The sequence below is a fragment of the Lobosporangium transversale genome (genome assembly GCF_002105155.1).
Source record: "Lobosporangium transversale strain NRRL 3116 chromosome Unknown BCR41scaffold_10, whole genome shotgun sequence".
In the NCBI taxonomy this organism is placed as follows: Eukaryota; Fungi; Mortierellomycota; class Mortierellomycetes; order Mortierellales; family Mortierellaceae; genus Lobosporangium; species Lobosporangium transversale.
The window spans coordinates 675,026-687,565 of NW_019028988.1; the positions used below are offsets into that span (position 1 = coordinate 675,026).

Consider the following 12,540-nt stretch of genomic DNA (forward strand, 5'->3'; position numbering starts at 1 on the left):
CAGTCCCACCTGTCAGTTTCTCTAGTTTCAGAGTGCTCATTTGATGATTTACGAGTCTTGCATTTAATTTTTATTACTCCAAAGACGCTTTTCATTCGACAGCCCCCAATTCTCTTATGCTTATTTCGCTTATTTCATGGGACTATTTTGCCTTGTTTGGTTTGACACATTAAAGAAATTGAGCTAAAGTGTACACAGAGATGGTTCATAATAATTGTTTTATGGATCCTTCCTGGTGTCACCGTCCTAAACCCAGAAGATGGGTTCAATTTCTCTGTCCAACATTAGACTCCAACATGATCTATAGTATATAACTATAATATACATGTATGTAGTATACATGGGTTCTCCCTTAATCTCAGTCTTTATAACTTGCTTTTATTAACCTATTCGTCTTTTTTTACTTTGTTTTGTTTTGTTTTTTGCTTTCGCGCCATTTTATAAATTTTTTTTTTTTTTTTCTTCATTTCCCCGATCTCTGCCACGTTTTTTTACTTTTACCTTTACTTTTGCTTTTTAGTTTTTGCCTAATCTATTTGTCATTAATCGCAATATTTTAATATATATTTTATCTGAGCCTGGCTCAGTTATGTCGGTAACCAATGGGGGGTTTTTTTTATTTGGAAGACTGAAGTAGAAAGGAAAAGGAAAAAGGAAAAAGGAAAAAAAGAGCTGAAAGAAGTTTATCGACAAGTTCCGTGTCTGCATAATGTTTCCTTTTCTGATCAACGAGCGAACAAACAAAAAAAAAAAAAAAAAAAAAAAAAAAAAAACTTTATGAATCTTGAGATGAATTGCTCAGATATTGAGGATATTGAGGATATTGAGACCAATGATATCCTTGTAGTCAATGATCGAAAGGATACATTTATATTATACTTTTTTTCTTTCTTTCTTTTCTTTTCTTCTTATACTGCGAATGAGTAGAGTTGAAACTACGGTGAAGGATTTTATTTGTGTTGTTACTGTTATTAATGCCCTTTTTTATTATATATATATATTATTACTATTCACCCCCTGTGTTTTTTTATTATACTTTTGCATATGAGTGTGATTATGATTATATGAATATACAGCAATATCTGTATCCACATCTTGGCTCCGCACCCCGACAAGAATAGGGGTCAGAAAGACGGGATTCAATATTAGGAGCGATATACAAAAGTCAGGGTATATATCGCAGTAATATATATTACATATATACATTGTTGTTGTTTTGGGGAAAAGAAAAGGGAAAAAAAAAGCATACAGTGCATGATGGTGATTATGATTATGGCGATTTTTTTTTTTTTTTTTTTTTTTGCTGTTGGAACGGACCATGTTGCTCCTTTGCATGGCATGCATGGAACAAAACAATAAGAAAGGGAGAAAAGGGAAAATAGAACCATCGTGCATGCAACACACATTGCGCATGGGTGTGAGAACAAACCTTGTTCTCTGCTCACTTTTATTTTATTTTTTTTATTTTCAAATGGTGTGCATAGGGGGAGGTAAGGACAACTTTCAGTTGCAGGACAGACATGATCTTTGGTCCTTGTGCAGTGCAAATCTACAAATCTGAAAACATTCACAAGCATTTTTTTTATTTTTTTTTATTTTTTTTTATATCGGTCTTCTTCTCCTGTCCACTCCCACTTTTTTTTTTTTTTTATCTTTTTTGTTTTTTTCTTACTAGGACCAGACCAACTCAAAGTGGGACAAACTTTTTTCATCTTACAAAACAATAGCCTACAAACTATTAGGCATATATTGCACCTTATTGTTGGGTGCCAATTGCGCCAACTAACAACTACAACTATTGCATTGATACCTTTTTAATCTTTTTTACTACAGATGGAAAGTGGAGCTTTATTTGATTCGTTGATTTAATATCCTACAAGTGCCCCTAATTACCAAATAGAACGATAAGCCATTTTCCTTTTTGTAGTCATTTCCTATTGAGAAAGGTGTAGCAATTTCTCCTTGGCCCGATAGGTTCAATTGTTCAAAGGGTTTCCTGAAAGTGGTTGTATTGTTTGTCTCCACTTTGTTTGTCGCACCAGGAAAGATTCAGTATATTCGTCCCTTGATTTATGCAGAGGTCTGGTCGATTTCAGATATAAAAAGTGATCAATTCGCGTCTTTTCTTTTTTTTTTTTTTTTGAACTTTTTTAATCCCATTGACACATTTATCATCACTTTGCATAAAAAAGAGTTTATCAACTCTTATCCTTTCACCCTCTTATTTACAATCAGAATTTTTTTTTTTCTTTTTCTTTTCTTTTTTTTTTTTCTTATCTTATCCTCGTCTTGCGTGTTGAACTACTTTTATTCCTCTTCTTATTTTTATGACAGCACCACTAGGTGAGTTTTATTTTTATTTCACCTTCGTCATTGAGATCAGTTGTAATAATACATTTGTGTATGTGTTTGTGAATGTGTGTGTGTGTTGTGTATACAATTTTTTTTTTTTTTTTTCTCCTCCGCCCAACGTCAATGAAGAAATGTTAATGTGCACATTCTCATTCGCATACGCGTGTTTCATTGACATCGTCAGAATTATTTTATAATCATCATTCCAAACCATTAAGCATCATTTGTTTTTCAACAGAGCAGAGCAAACAACGAAATCATTACGACAACCATTGATTGAATACTTTTTAACAGGATTGGATATATTTTCTAGTCTTTTCTTTTTTTATTTTTGGGTCCCCTGTCGTTTGATTGTCATTGATATTCATTCCCAGAAAAAAAAAAAAAAAAAAAAAAAAAAAAAAAAGCAAAAGAGAGGACACTCCAATCGAGGCCACCGTTTTTTTTTTTTTTTTTTTTTTTTTTCGGAAGCCTGATTGATGGAATGGACGGATTTAAAAAAAAAAAAATTTGACCGATTTACCACCATTGGCATTGGCTTTACAATCAAATCATTATTATTCTTTGCTTTACTACAACTTGCTGTTGGTATCTGAATGTTTTTTATTTCTTACTTCTTTCTTTCTTTCTTCCTTTCTTCCCCCCACCCTCTCCTACATGTTCTCCCCCTGTATCCCTTCTTCCCTCTTATAAATATGGGTATGTTCTTCACTTCTTGATTTCTGCTCCATCCCTCTCCACCTCTTTTTATTTCTTTAATTCGCCGCATCACTGTCCCTGGATTGTTATTGGTCTTCTTATGGGTCAATTAATGCAACACTTAGTCCATTCTCTCTGTTCACAATTCCAGCAATCCTCCACACCCACACTGCTCTATTCTGCTCTGCTTTGTTCTTTTGCACCACACTGCTCTTCAATAGTACGCCGCTATTTTATTCGTGGTTTTCTTTTTCTTTGCTTCCTTCTTTCTTTCTCTTTATAAATCTCAATCTTCTTCCTTCCTCTGTCCTCTTCATCTAACCTTTTCCCTTCTTTTTCTCTCTTCTCACCTTTTCATTTCCATCTCCACTCCACTCCATCCCCTGTCCTTCCTCTCTCTCTCTCTCTCTCTCTCTTTCTCTTTCTCTTTCTCTCCCTCTCTTCTCCCTTCCTTTCGGCCATACATCTTTTACGATCTGTTGTCAGCCCTAGATATCATGAGCACCACCACTTTCACAAACAGCTCCTCAAGCACCTTTCCTCCATCCACATTCTCCATCATAGCCCTCAGAACACTAGAGACCCTAGAGAACGTGGTCATGGCCCCCTTGCCTCAGGGTCCTCTCTCAGCCAATGCCCGTGCTCAGCTTCAACAAGAGCTGGAACAGATCCGCAACAGGACTGCAGAGTTCCAGCAAGCCTACAATGCTGCACATGCCTCCATCCCAGGCTATCAACAACTAGTCTTGACTACTCACGCACAGGTCGCTGCAGCAAAGCAGGCTGTCCTACAGGCCAAAGGAATCACCACATCCTCGGCCTCCTCATCCGGCGCCAGTTCCGGCTCAAATTCCAATGCATCCTCTCCTCCCTCACCCTCACCGCTCTCCAACAGCAAACCAGGAATCCAGTCCGAGTCGAACCTGAAGCGACTGGAGCAGGAACATGTAGACCTTGGCCTAAAATTGTCCCAAGTCTTGAGAGACAAAGCCGAGGCTGAAGAGACCAAGAAAAGATTGAGTGATTATATTGCTCGTGCAAAATCAAGGATTAAGGAAATCGAGCGGAGGCTTCAGGAATAAGACAAAAAAAAAAAAAAAAAAAAAAGTTGTGAAGAGAATGAACTGCTTTTTTTTTTTTTTTTTTTTTTTTTCTTTTTCTTTTTCTTTTTCTTTTTCTTTTCTCTCTTTCTTTCTTGAACCCATCACAAATATAACAGAGGACAATCGAGCCAACTATCACAACAACAACAGCAAATTTTTTTTTTTTTCTAAAGAACATGCCAAACTTTTTTTTTTTTTTTTTTTTTTAATACTATTCCACACCAACAAACACGACCCGTGGCGCAGCGATGGGATTAGGGCACATTCTTGCCACTTCTAAAAAAGGGCAATGATCTTTCCCTCCTCAGCAAGCAAACAGCAGGCAACAAGGCCTTCAACTTGTCATCTCAATGAGTCATAGCCCGGTTCCATGCGGATTGTTCAATTGGCTTATGAACAAGTGTTGTCTGTGTCTGTCTTCCCTAATTGTTGTCGTGTGCATTTCCCTGTTTCAGGGCTCAACTTCTTCTTTTTCTCTTAATGTTTCTTTAACAATGTATTTTTTCCTTCTCTGCTCTTCGTCCATGTATTCCACATTTTTCTTTTTTTCTTTCACAAATCATCACATGCTCATTCACGGAGTCAAAGGCGCAACACACGGGCACTGACACGCATAAAAAAAAAAAGCGTTTGTCAATCAATGCTTCCGGTCAGAACACAAATTAAAAGACTCCCATCATCCCAGTCTTTTTCTTTTCCTTTTCTTGTGCCAAGAGCCCCTGGATTTGAACCCATCATATCGATCACCAATTTTCATGTTTTTTTTTTATTTTATTTTATTTTTTTTTTCCTCTGTACAAATCTTTCTCTTTCTCTTTCTTTTTCTTTCAATATCATTTTTATCAAACACTAATAGTTTACAAGGCATAATCGAGATCTTAGCAAGCAATCTAAAAAAAAAAAAAAATCAAAAAAAAAAATCCATAGTTCATGTAATAATAAAAAATAAAAAAATTAAAAAAAAAATTAAAAAAAAAAAAAAAAAAACTATAGGTGTATAATTGGTTCTTCTTTCTTTTCTTTTCTTTTCTTTTCTTTTTTTTTTTTTTTTGTTCTTAAAAAAAAAAAAAAAAAAAAAAAAAAATCGAAAAAAGGGTATCTAGAGATGGGATCTTATTGGTGCAAGGGCGAAGCAGTTTTTGGACTTTGCCCTTGTGTAAAAAAAAAAAAAAATTCCTGGTAATACATAATACCGTTGTTTCATCCACATTTGGCAAAGCGTGGATTTTCTATAGAAATATATATTTTTTTGCTTTACTTTACTTTACTTTACTTTACTTTACTTTACTTTACATTGCTTTTCATTATATTGCCTTACTTTACTTTACTGCTGTTGTTGTTTAACAATGCAAATCTCGTTCCAACCAAGGTGGTCTAGAGTTTTTCTTTCGAGACTACTGTAGATTCAATCAGAGCTTGTAAGATTGTAGCCGTCTACTGGAAAGTGAGCGAGCGAGCGAGCGAGTTGTGCATTATTTTTTTTTCTTTGTGATCACATCAATTTTTTTTTTTTTTTTTTTTTTTCAGAGAGTATTGTTTAAACATTGATCATGGATCGATCTATCTATAATGGATCTATAATGAACAATATATTTATTAATCAATCAGCTGCTAAAAATAACAGCATTAACATCTAAATATCGATTTTGAAGCTCCTTATTGAGGCTATGTCATGTGATAAAGCTAACACTTATAGAACATATCTTGTATTATGTATATATATAGTATATAATTATATATATACAATTATATATTATTATTTTGATTTTTAGGGCGATACGCGAATAATAAATCACTTATTCAAAGTGACCAACCTGCGCTTTTTCAAGAAACAAAAAAGTTGTATGCAAAAAAAAAAAAAAAAAAAAAAAAAAAAAAGCTGCGCCAAATGGGCGTAAACAAAGGCCTTTTTCTATTCTTTTTTCATACATATATATAAAAAATATTATTTTCTTATTATTATTATTATTATTATTTATTTTTATTTTTATTTTTATTTTTTTAATCATCTTTCAACAGAAATTCTTAGATACTCATATTCAGGCTTTGGTTCACAATAGAATGAATCTAATTTGTCTGGATCCTTTTTTTTTTTTTCTTTATTTAATCCCTATGTCTATACCAGAACATGTAGGACATAAAAAAAAAGAAAAAAAACTCCCAAGCGAGTGAACGGATAATAGACTGATTTATGCTCTGCTATGGAAAAAGTTCTCCGGATATGCTCTTGTCAATTAAGGAAGTGAATGTCTGTGGCTTTTTTCTCTTTTAAAAAAAAAAAAAAGGTCTGTTCGTTTACGGGAGGAGTAACAAGTAACTAGGCTAAGTAGTAACTGGCAAGTTATAAAAGTTATAAAAGTAAAAAGCTATAACTACAATAGGACCCAAGCTGTGGCTTGGACCCAAAAGAGTGCAAGTATAAATTGCAGCAATAACATCCAACACATCTGTTTCTTTCTTTCTATTGCTTCTGCAACTTTTTTTTATTTTTTTTTATTTTTTATTATTACTGCGACTACTACTTTCTCTCTTAAGAGAATTTTGTTTCTTTCAGAGTGAGGGTAGACGCCAGCATCGTACTTGCTGTGTAGCTCTCCTATTGTCACCTGCCCTAAACCTCTTCGCCTCCCTCTGTAAACCCTCCTCCCCCCCAGTTCCCTGTATCGTGCCACAGAGCATTGTATTCTATTGATTTTTTTTTTTTTTTTTTTTTTTTTTCTACAGATAAAAAACTACCTTTAAAATACTTTCAAACTGAATACTCTATACATTCGTATTGCCTGTTCCTGTTCCTTCAACAAGGCTATACAAAGCGACACAGACCAATTATCCATTACCGACTAGGAAAAAAAAAAAAAAAAAAAGAAAGAAAAAAAGAAAAAATATCATACTACAACATACTACAACAACGCACCTCTTCTTCTCCCCTCCTCCTCCCTTTTTCGTTTTTCATTTTTCGTTTTTTTTTCCTTTCCTACCTATTACTCCACCTATTTCTATCTTTCTATTTTACTTTCTGACCTGATAGTCACCCAATGGATATCGACCGCGATCGTGAAAAGGTATATGGAACAAAGATCCCATGGGATGACCAACTCACAAATTCCATGACTCATGATTGTACATTGTGTTTGTGTTTGCATCACGTTGTATTTGGTGTTTGTCAAGGTTGTTTGCGTTGCGGCTCTCTTTCTCAATTTCTCTCTCTATTGAATTGGCTGATTCCCGTATTTTTTTATTTATTTTTTTATCCTGTCACTTCGTTTCATTTTGAGATTCCTCTCCCCTTTCCCCAAGCTCATATGCTTATATCATGTTTTTTTTTTTTTTTTTTTTTTTTAAAAACTGGAAAGGGAAAAAGGTTTCATTGAAGCAAGGGTTGACGCGATGATCTTCTTGCTACATCCATGCGTGAATGATGGCGGATGATAGATGATGGATGATGGATATTAGACGCACTGGAAAAAAAAAAAAAAAAAAAAAAAAAAGGGAATAGAAGGGCTTTCTGAATCAACTATTGACTTTTTTTTTTTTTTTTTTTTTTTCCTTGCTCCGATCTGTGAACGCGTTATAGACTGCACTGAGCCTAGTTGTTGGGATGAAAATGGCTATGACACAAAAGAAACCCTCCACTCGTAAACTACCAGGAGCCGGCGCTTCAACCGTAGCATCACAAGCAGCAGCAGCAGCAGCAAAAGCAGGACCAGGAGAGTCCTCAGTCTTGAACGCGCCGATCGCGAACAATGTTAACAAGACTCCCGGCGGAGTATCAAAACAAGGTAACAAGTGGCATTGACTTTTTTTTTTTTTTTTTTTTTTTTTCTTGTAGTGTGTGCAAGCGTGAGATCTGTGCGGCCGAACGTTTTTTATTATTATTTTTTTATTTTTGAACATGTGAGCCTTACAAACAACGTGGCGATCCACAATCATTTGGACAAAATGGGTGATCGTTCTAGTTGTAGCTTTTAAAGGCATCTACTAAGGGCAACTTGAGTATATGTGTGTTTTTCTTTTTTCTTTTTTCTTTTTTTTTACAACCCCAAAGAAAAAGCTGAATAGTATATTGATTCTTTTTTTATTTTTTTTATTTTTTTTTTATTTCTCCCTCTTCTTTCTTCTATCCACCGAAATAGCAAGAGTATCGGCAGGGGCAAGGGTAAGACCACACATTGCCGTTGAGTCTCCTGTAGGGGCATTCCCCATTAATGGAATCACTGTTGGTGTAGAAAAGAAGGAGTCAGCAGGCGCAGGAGCAAGTACAAATCCCAATACCTCCATCGATTTACTTCCACCCAGCCCTATCCTCTCACATAAGCAGCCCAATGGATCGATGGTTCCTAGACAGCATCACCATATCAACGGCCACAGCAATAACAATAACAATAACCACAGTAATCCACATCCCCCATTACGTTTCTCATTTGCTACTACGCCTCCCGCAGCCGCAGCAGAATGGAAGCCAACACTATCCCTTGACTTGATTTCACCAGGCTCAAGTCCATCAATACTCAAAACCCGAGAAATGTTTACAAGACCAGATCTAACCCCTGTTTTCCATTTGGAGAGATATTATATGGTCCGAGCAAGTCTTCCAAGAAGCTTTTATATTGTTATGGCACAACATAATATCCGGCATTGTTGTGTCTTTGAATTTCCAGTGGGTGATAAATGGTGGGGTGATCTAAGCGGCATGCGAAAGGTATGAGTAAACACTTTGGTTCAAATTGATCACAAGAAAAAAAAAAAAAAAAAAAAAAAAAAGAAAAAGATCTTATTTATCAATGCTTAATCCTACATTACTTTTGTCTGATAGAGCACATATATCGATTTTAAAGCTGAAAACTCATCAACCATGTGGGAACTACATTTAAAACCTTCAAGAGATCGCACGTGAGTTTCTTTTCTTTTCTTTCTTTCTTTCTTTCTTAGTACCTTCAGCAAAGATATGTCTATGATCCGCCTCTTCTGTTACTGACCTTTATTGTCTCTATATTATAATTTATTTCTTGCAGAAATATTTTTGGATACATTTGCAAGCATGATGATCTCGCCAATATGATTAGTAGTCAGAAGCTCAACCTACTTAAAGCTCGGAGGTTGCCACTTGTATTAGATTTAGACGATACACTAGTGCGACTTGTTGGTAATGAGAGGACACGATATGTTTCCGAGGCCGATGCCGCAAAAGGTAAGCTTTTTTTTTTTTTTTATTTTTTTTTTTTTATAAGATTTAATTCTAGGGAAGAGTAAGGTGTGATCTCGCATGCTATTTTAGCTCGTGATATCTAAAACTTCCTATCTTAAACGCTATAGTACCTGGTCGCGTAAGGAAGCTTCGGGATGGACGTCAAGTGGTATTAACAGAGTATGTTGAAGAGTTTTTGGAATGGGCCTCCAAACTATATGATATATCAGTTTGCTCTCTAGGTGAACAGTCGTATGTGGATATGGTGGCAGATGTGCTAGATCCCATGAGGACTCGTATTCGTGGAACGAGATATTCAGCCCGACAGGAATACGACTTCTTAAACTCTGCACCTCCTACAAATGCTTTATCGGGACCACCAGGTGGAACGGTAACAAATGGAGCGCTAGTACCGGGAGTAAATAATATCAACCTCAACGTGTCTAATCAACCCCCAGCACCACCAAAGGACCTTTTATCCCTGTACGCGTTCTGTGCAATGACTAAACCTTCAACAGATGGACTACCCGATATTGGCAACGGGTTTGCACTCCCATTGATTTTAGATGACCTGACACAGATGTGGCCACCTGATCAGCATGATAATGTGATCGTTGTCAAAGAGCGCAAGAACTCGCCTGTTTGGACCGTCAACTTATTTCCAATGGTTCAACATGTCCTTGGCGCTGTTCATCAAGAGTTTTTTAGGGCGTACGATTCCTGGGAAAGAGCACGTGCAGCAGCACTAGCTTCCATCACTATTCCATCTCCAGGAATTTCAGAGTCTGGTATGGCTGGCGAGAATAATGCGAATGGAACGGCCGCGTCCTCTAATACTTTGACTGCTATTGACTTCACAGCAATAACTCCTGCAAAGACACAGTTTTTGAGTATGCCAATCCCCTCAGCGATTGGTTGTTATAAAGAATGGCTACGTGGATCACTTCGGGATCAAATCAGCCTAACAGCGGCACCACCACCTTCAGCACTAAGAGAAGCAGTCGCACAACAACAACAGGCTCTTGCCCAGCAGCAACAGCAACATCTACAACAACAACAACAACAACAACAACAACAACAACAACAACAACAGCAGCAGCAGCAGCAGCAGCAGCAACCTCAGGTTCAGTCGCAACTATCCCTGCTATATCAACCAATGCAGATACCGCCACAACCGCAAATACTCCATCAGCAACAGCAACAACAACATGTTCCACAGCCTTCACAACCCTCTGAAGGCATTTAGTCTCATTCAATCCCCAGTAGAATTTATCAAATAAACGAAATACACTGTCTAATGCTCAATGACTTGTTACTCAACTCGCATACTTCAAGTGTACTAGATCTCTGTAGAATACAGCAACATCTGTAGTCTTAAATTCAGTCGAATTTGATTTTCGTAGGCCTCCTAAGCGGACGAAGCGCACACGTGCCGCAAGGCACTGAAACGGAAGCATCTGCAAAAGCAAGCCACCCCTTGCAGCACATGTGTGTACGCACGCATGCGCTTCGCCTGCTAGCTGGTGAAGGTCAATTTAATAAAATTTGTAGGCACTTCGTTTAGGAAAGTGTCGGCAAAAACTCAAACTACGTTTTCTGGTCCTCGTTTCTCAGTCTCCTTCGATCGCCAGTGCTTGTTTGTGTCGATAGTTGGTGGGGAAGAAGGAGGGGGGGAGGGGCTGCAGTTTCAGTTCAAGCCAAGCGCTTGGAGGGATTTTAGGCACGATTCTGTGAAAGTTTTTGGTAGTAGCTGTAGTTGAAATCTTTCAATCTAATTTTAAAATTGTAATTAATTGCATTAAGACATGGTCGCCCAGGTTGAAAGCGTTAGAAACCGTTTACACACCACAAGAACTGAGGTCATATCTTGCCGCTAGTGTGTTGCTCGCTGTGAACTCGTTGAGGCTTTGGTTCAATTATGGGAGCAGCTCTTCAGAGTTTGGTTGAAAGAGATCTTACGGTATCCAACTAGATGAGCAGCTTTGACAATTCCAATACCGCTTGTTTCAATTTTATAAAGGATTACCATTTCAGGTAGAGTTCCTTTTTTGTGAAGGACAGTTATGGCGAAAACAACGGTTATGGCGATGGTGATGGCGACGACGATAAGAGGTCATCATTTTGGTTTCATGGGCGAGGACTATGATTTAGCCCTTTTAACACGTCCTCGTAAGTACTTGAGACGATTTCAAATCATGGTGCACAAAGTACGACTAGCCATGACCTTATCCACCCTTACAACCGTTGACGTGGCGACCACATCCTTCACTTTCAACCTAACCGATGATAAATCCCAACACACCGGAGTAACACAATTACATCCAGGAATCGAAGATATCATGCTTTCCAGTCAACCGCCAATCATTATGCACTTCCCAAACTTGAAACGCTGGAGGATATGGAGCAAAATAACACACGACGCATCCTCTACTATGCTGTTGAAGGAAAGTGTATCCAAATGGTACTCCAGATTGACGGCCATTCAGATAGGCACCATTTCAGGAGATTTGATAGGCCACATTCCAATTCACGATGTATTTATCGTATTTATCGACCTGGATGCCTTGATGATTCCGTACAAGGAAATTTCAGTTGATTTGGTCGTCACTCTTACACGCTGCCCAAACAAATGGATTTGTCTTCACGCCTATAGGCCAGCATCAATGGCCTCGGCCAACTGTTGGATAGATGGAGCTTTTCAGAGGCTGGAGCGATTTTAAAGTCCAGGCTGGATGCTTCAGCTTTGGCCTCGGCTATTTCCTCGCCTTGAAAGCCTTAGTCTCATGGAGCATGTGATGGATATGGATGAGGTCGAGAGGGGCTTCTTGGTTATGTGATGATTTTGCAGGAGATTGAAGCCAGAATTTGAGGGCTTGATACTAGTGAGAAAATCAAAAGTGTATTGAAAAAGTGGAAGGAGGCAAAGGAGTAGCAGAGATAAGATTGGACGAATCTGCACCTGTCGTCATAAACGATCAACAGCAACAAGATACTTCAATTGAAATGCGTGTCGTTCAACATCTGCTCAAGTCCAAGGAACTAAGCTGTGTCTGGTTAGGCGATAGAAGGTACGACTTGTAGTCGGACGAGATAAACACCAAAATAAAATGCCAACATTCTTCTGTGCGTGTTCAACGTGTTGTTTTATGAAAGGATCAAGCCACATCATTTGATCTTTGAAAGAGTTTAAAAAGCACCATG

The 12,540-nt window shown here is 37.5% G+C and overlaps 4 protein-coding genes across 4 annotated transcripts; all 4 read left to right on the plus strand.

Moving 5' to 3' along the window:
• Positions 1 to 3,548: 3,548 nt before the first annotated feature.
• Positions 3,549 to 4,133, plus strand: BCR41DRAFT_394433 (hypothetical protein; the record flags this gene model as incomplete). Its single annotated transcript, XM_022028644.1, has 1 exon — positions 3,549 to 4,133. The coding sequence occupies one exon, from the start codon at positions 3,549 to 3,551 to the stop codon at positions 4,131 to 4,133; it is 585 nt and encodes a 194-aa protein (XP_021883419.1).
• A 218-nt stretch (positions 4,134 to 4,351) lies between these two features.
• Positions 4,352 to 5,055, plus strand: BCR41DRAFT_349817 (hypothetical protein). The gene has a single exon (XM_022023538.1). It carries the CDS (start codon positions 4,505 to 4,507, stop codon positions 4,760 to 4,762), a length of 258 nt encoding a protein of 85 aa, XP_021883420.1. The 5' UTR covers positions 4,352 to 4,504; the 3' UTR covers positions 4,763 to 5,055.
• A 1,944-nt stretch (positions 5,056 to 6,999) lies between these two features.
• On the plus strand, positions 7,000 to 10,640 carry BCR41DRAFT_349818 (hypothetical protein). Its single transcript, XM_022023539.1, has 6 exons — positions 7,000 to 7,216; positions 7,729 to 7,933; positions 8,288 to 8,853; positions 8,968 to 9,044; positions 9,167 to 9,342; positions 9,468 to 10,640. Exons 1-6 carry the CDS (start codon positions 7,190 to 7,192, stop codon positions 10,583 to 10,585), a joined length of 2,169 nt encoding a protein of 722 aa, XP_021883421.1. The 5' UTR covers positions 7,000 to 7,189; the 3' UTR covers positions 10,586 to 10,640.
• An 862-nt stretch (positions 10,641 to 11,502) lies between these two features.
• BCR41DRAFT_16805 (hypothetical protein) lies at positions 11,503 to 12,426 on the plus strand. The gene has a single exon (XM_022019691.1). It carries the CDS (start codon positions 11,535 to 11,537, stop codon positions 12,057 to 12,059), a length of 525 nt encoding a protein of 174 aa, XP_021883422.1. The 5' UTR covers positions 11,503 to 11,534; the 3' UTR covers positions 12,060 to 12,426.
• Positions 12,427 to 12,540: the final 114 nt, after the last annotated feature.

Coding starts and splice junctions, on each gene's coding strand:
- BCR41DRAFT_349817 (XM_022023538.1), top strand. CDS start 4,505: ATGAGTCATAGCCCGGTTCCATGCGGATTGTTCAATTGGCTTATGAAC.
- BCR41DRAFT_16805 (XM_022019691.1), top strand. CDS start 11,535: ATGGTGCACAAAGTACGACTAGCCATGACCTTATCCACCCTTACAACC.
- BCR41DRAFT_349818 (XM_022023539.1), top strand. CDS start 7,190: ATGGATATCGACCGCGATCGTGAAAAG. Junction 9,045..9,166: donor AAACCTTCAAGAGATCGCAC/GTGAGTTTCTTT, acceptor TATTTCTTGCAG/AAATATTTTTGGATACATTT. Junction 9,343..9,467: donor CGAGGCCGATGCCGCAAAAG/GTAAGCTTTTTT, acceptor TAAACGCTATAG/TACCTGGTCGCGTAAGGAAG.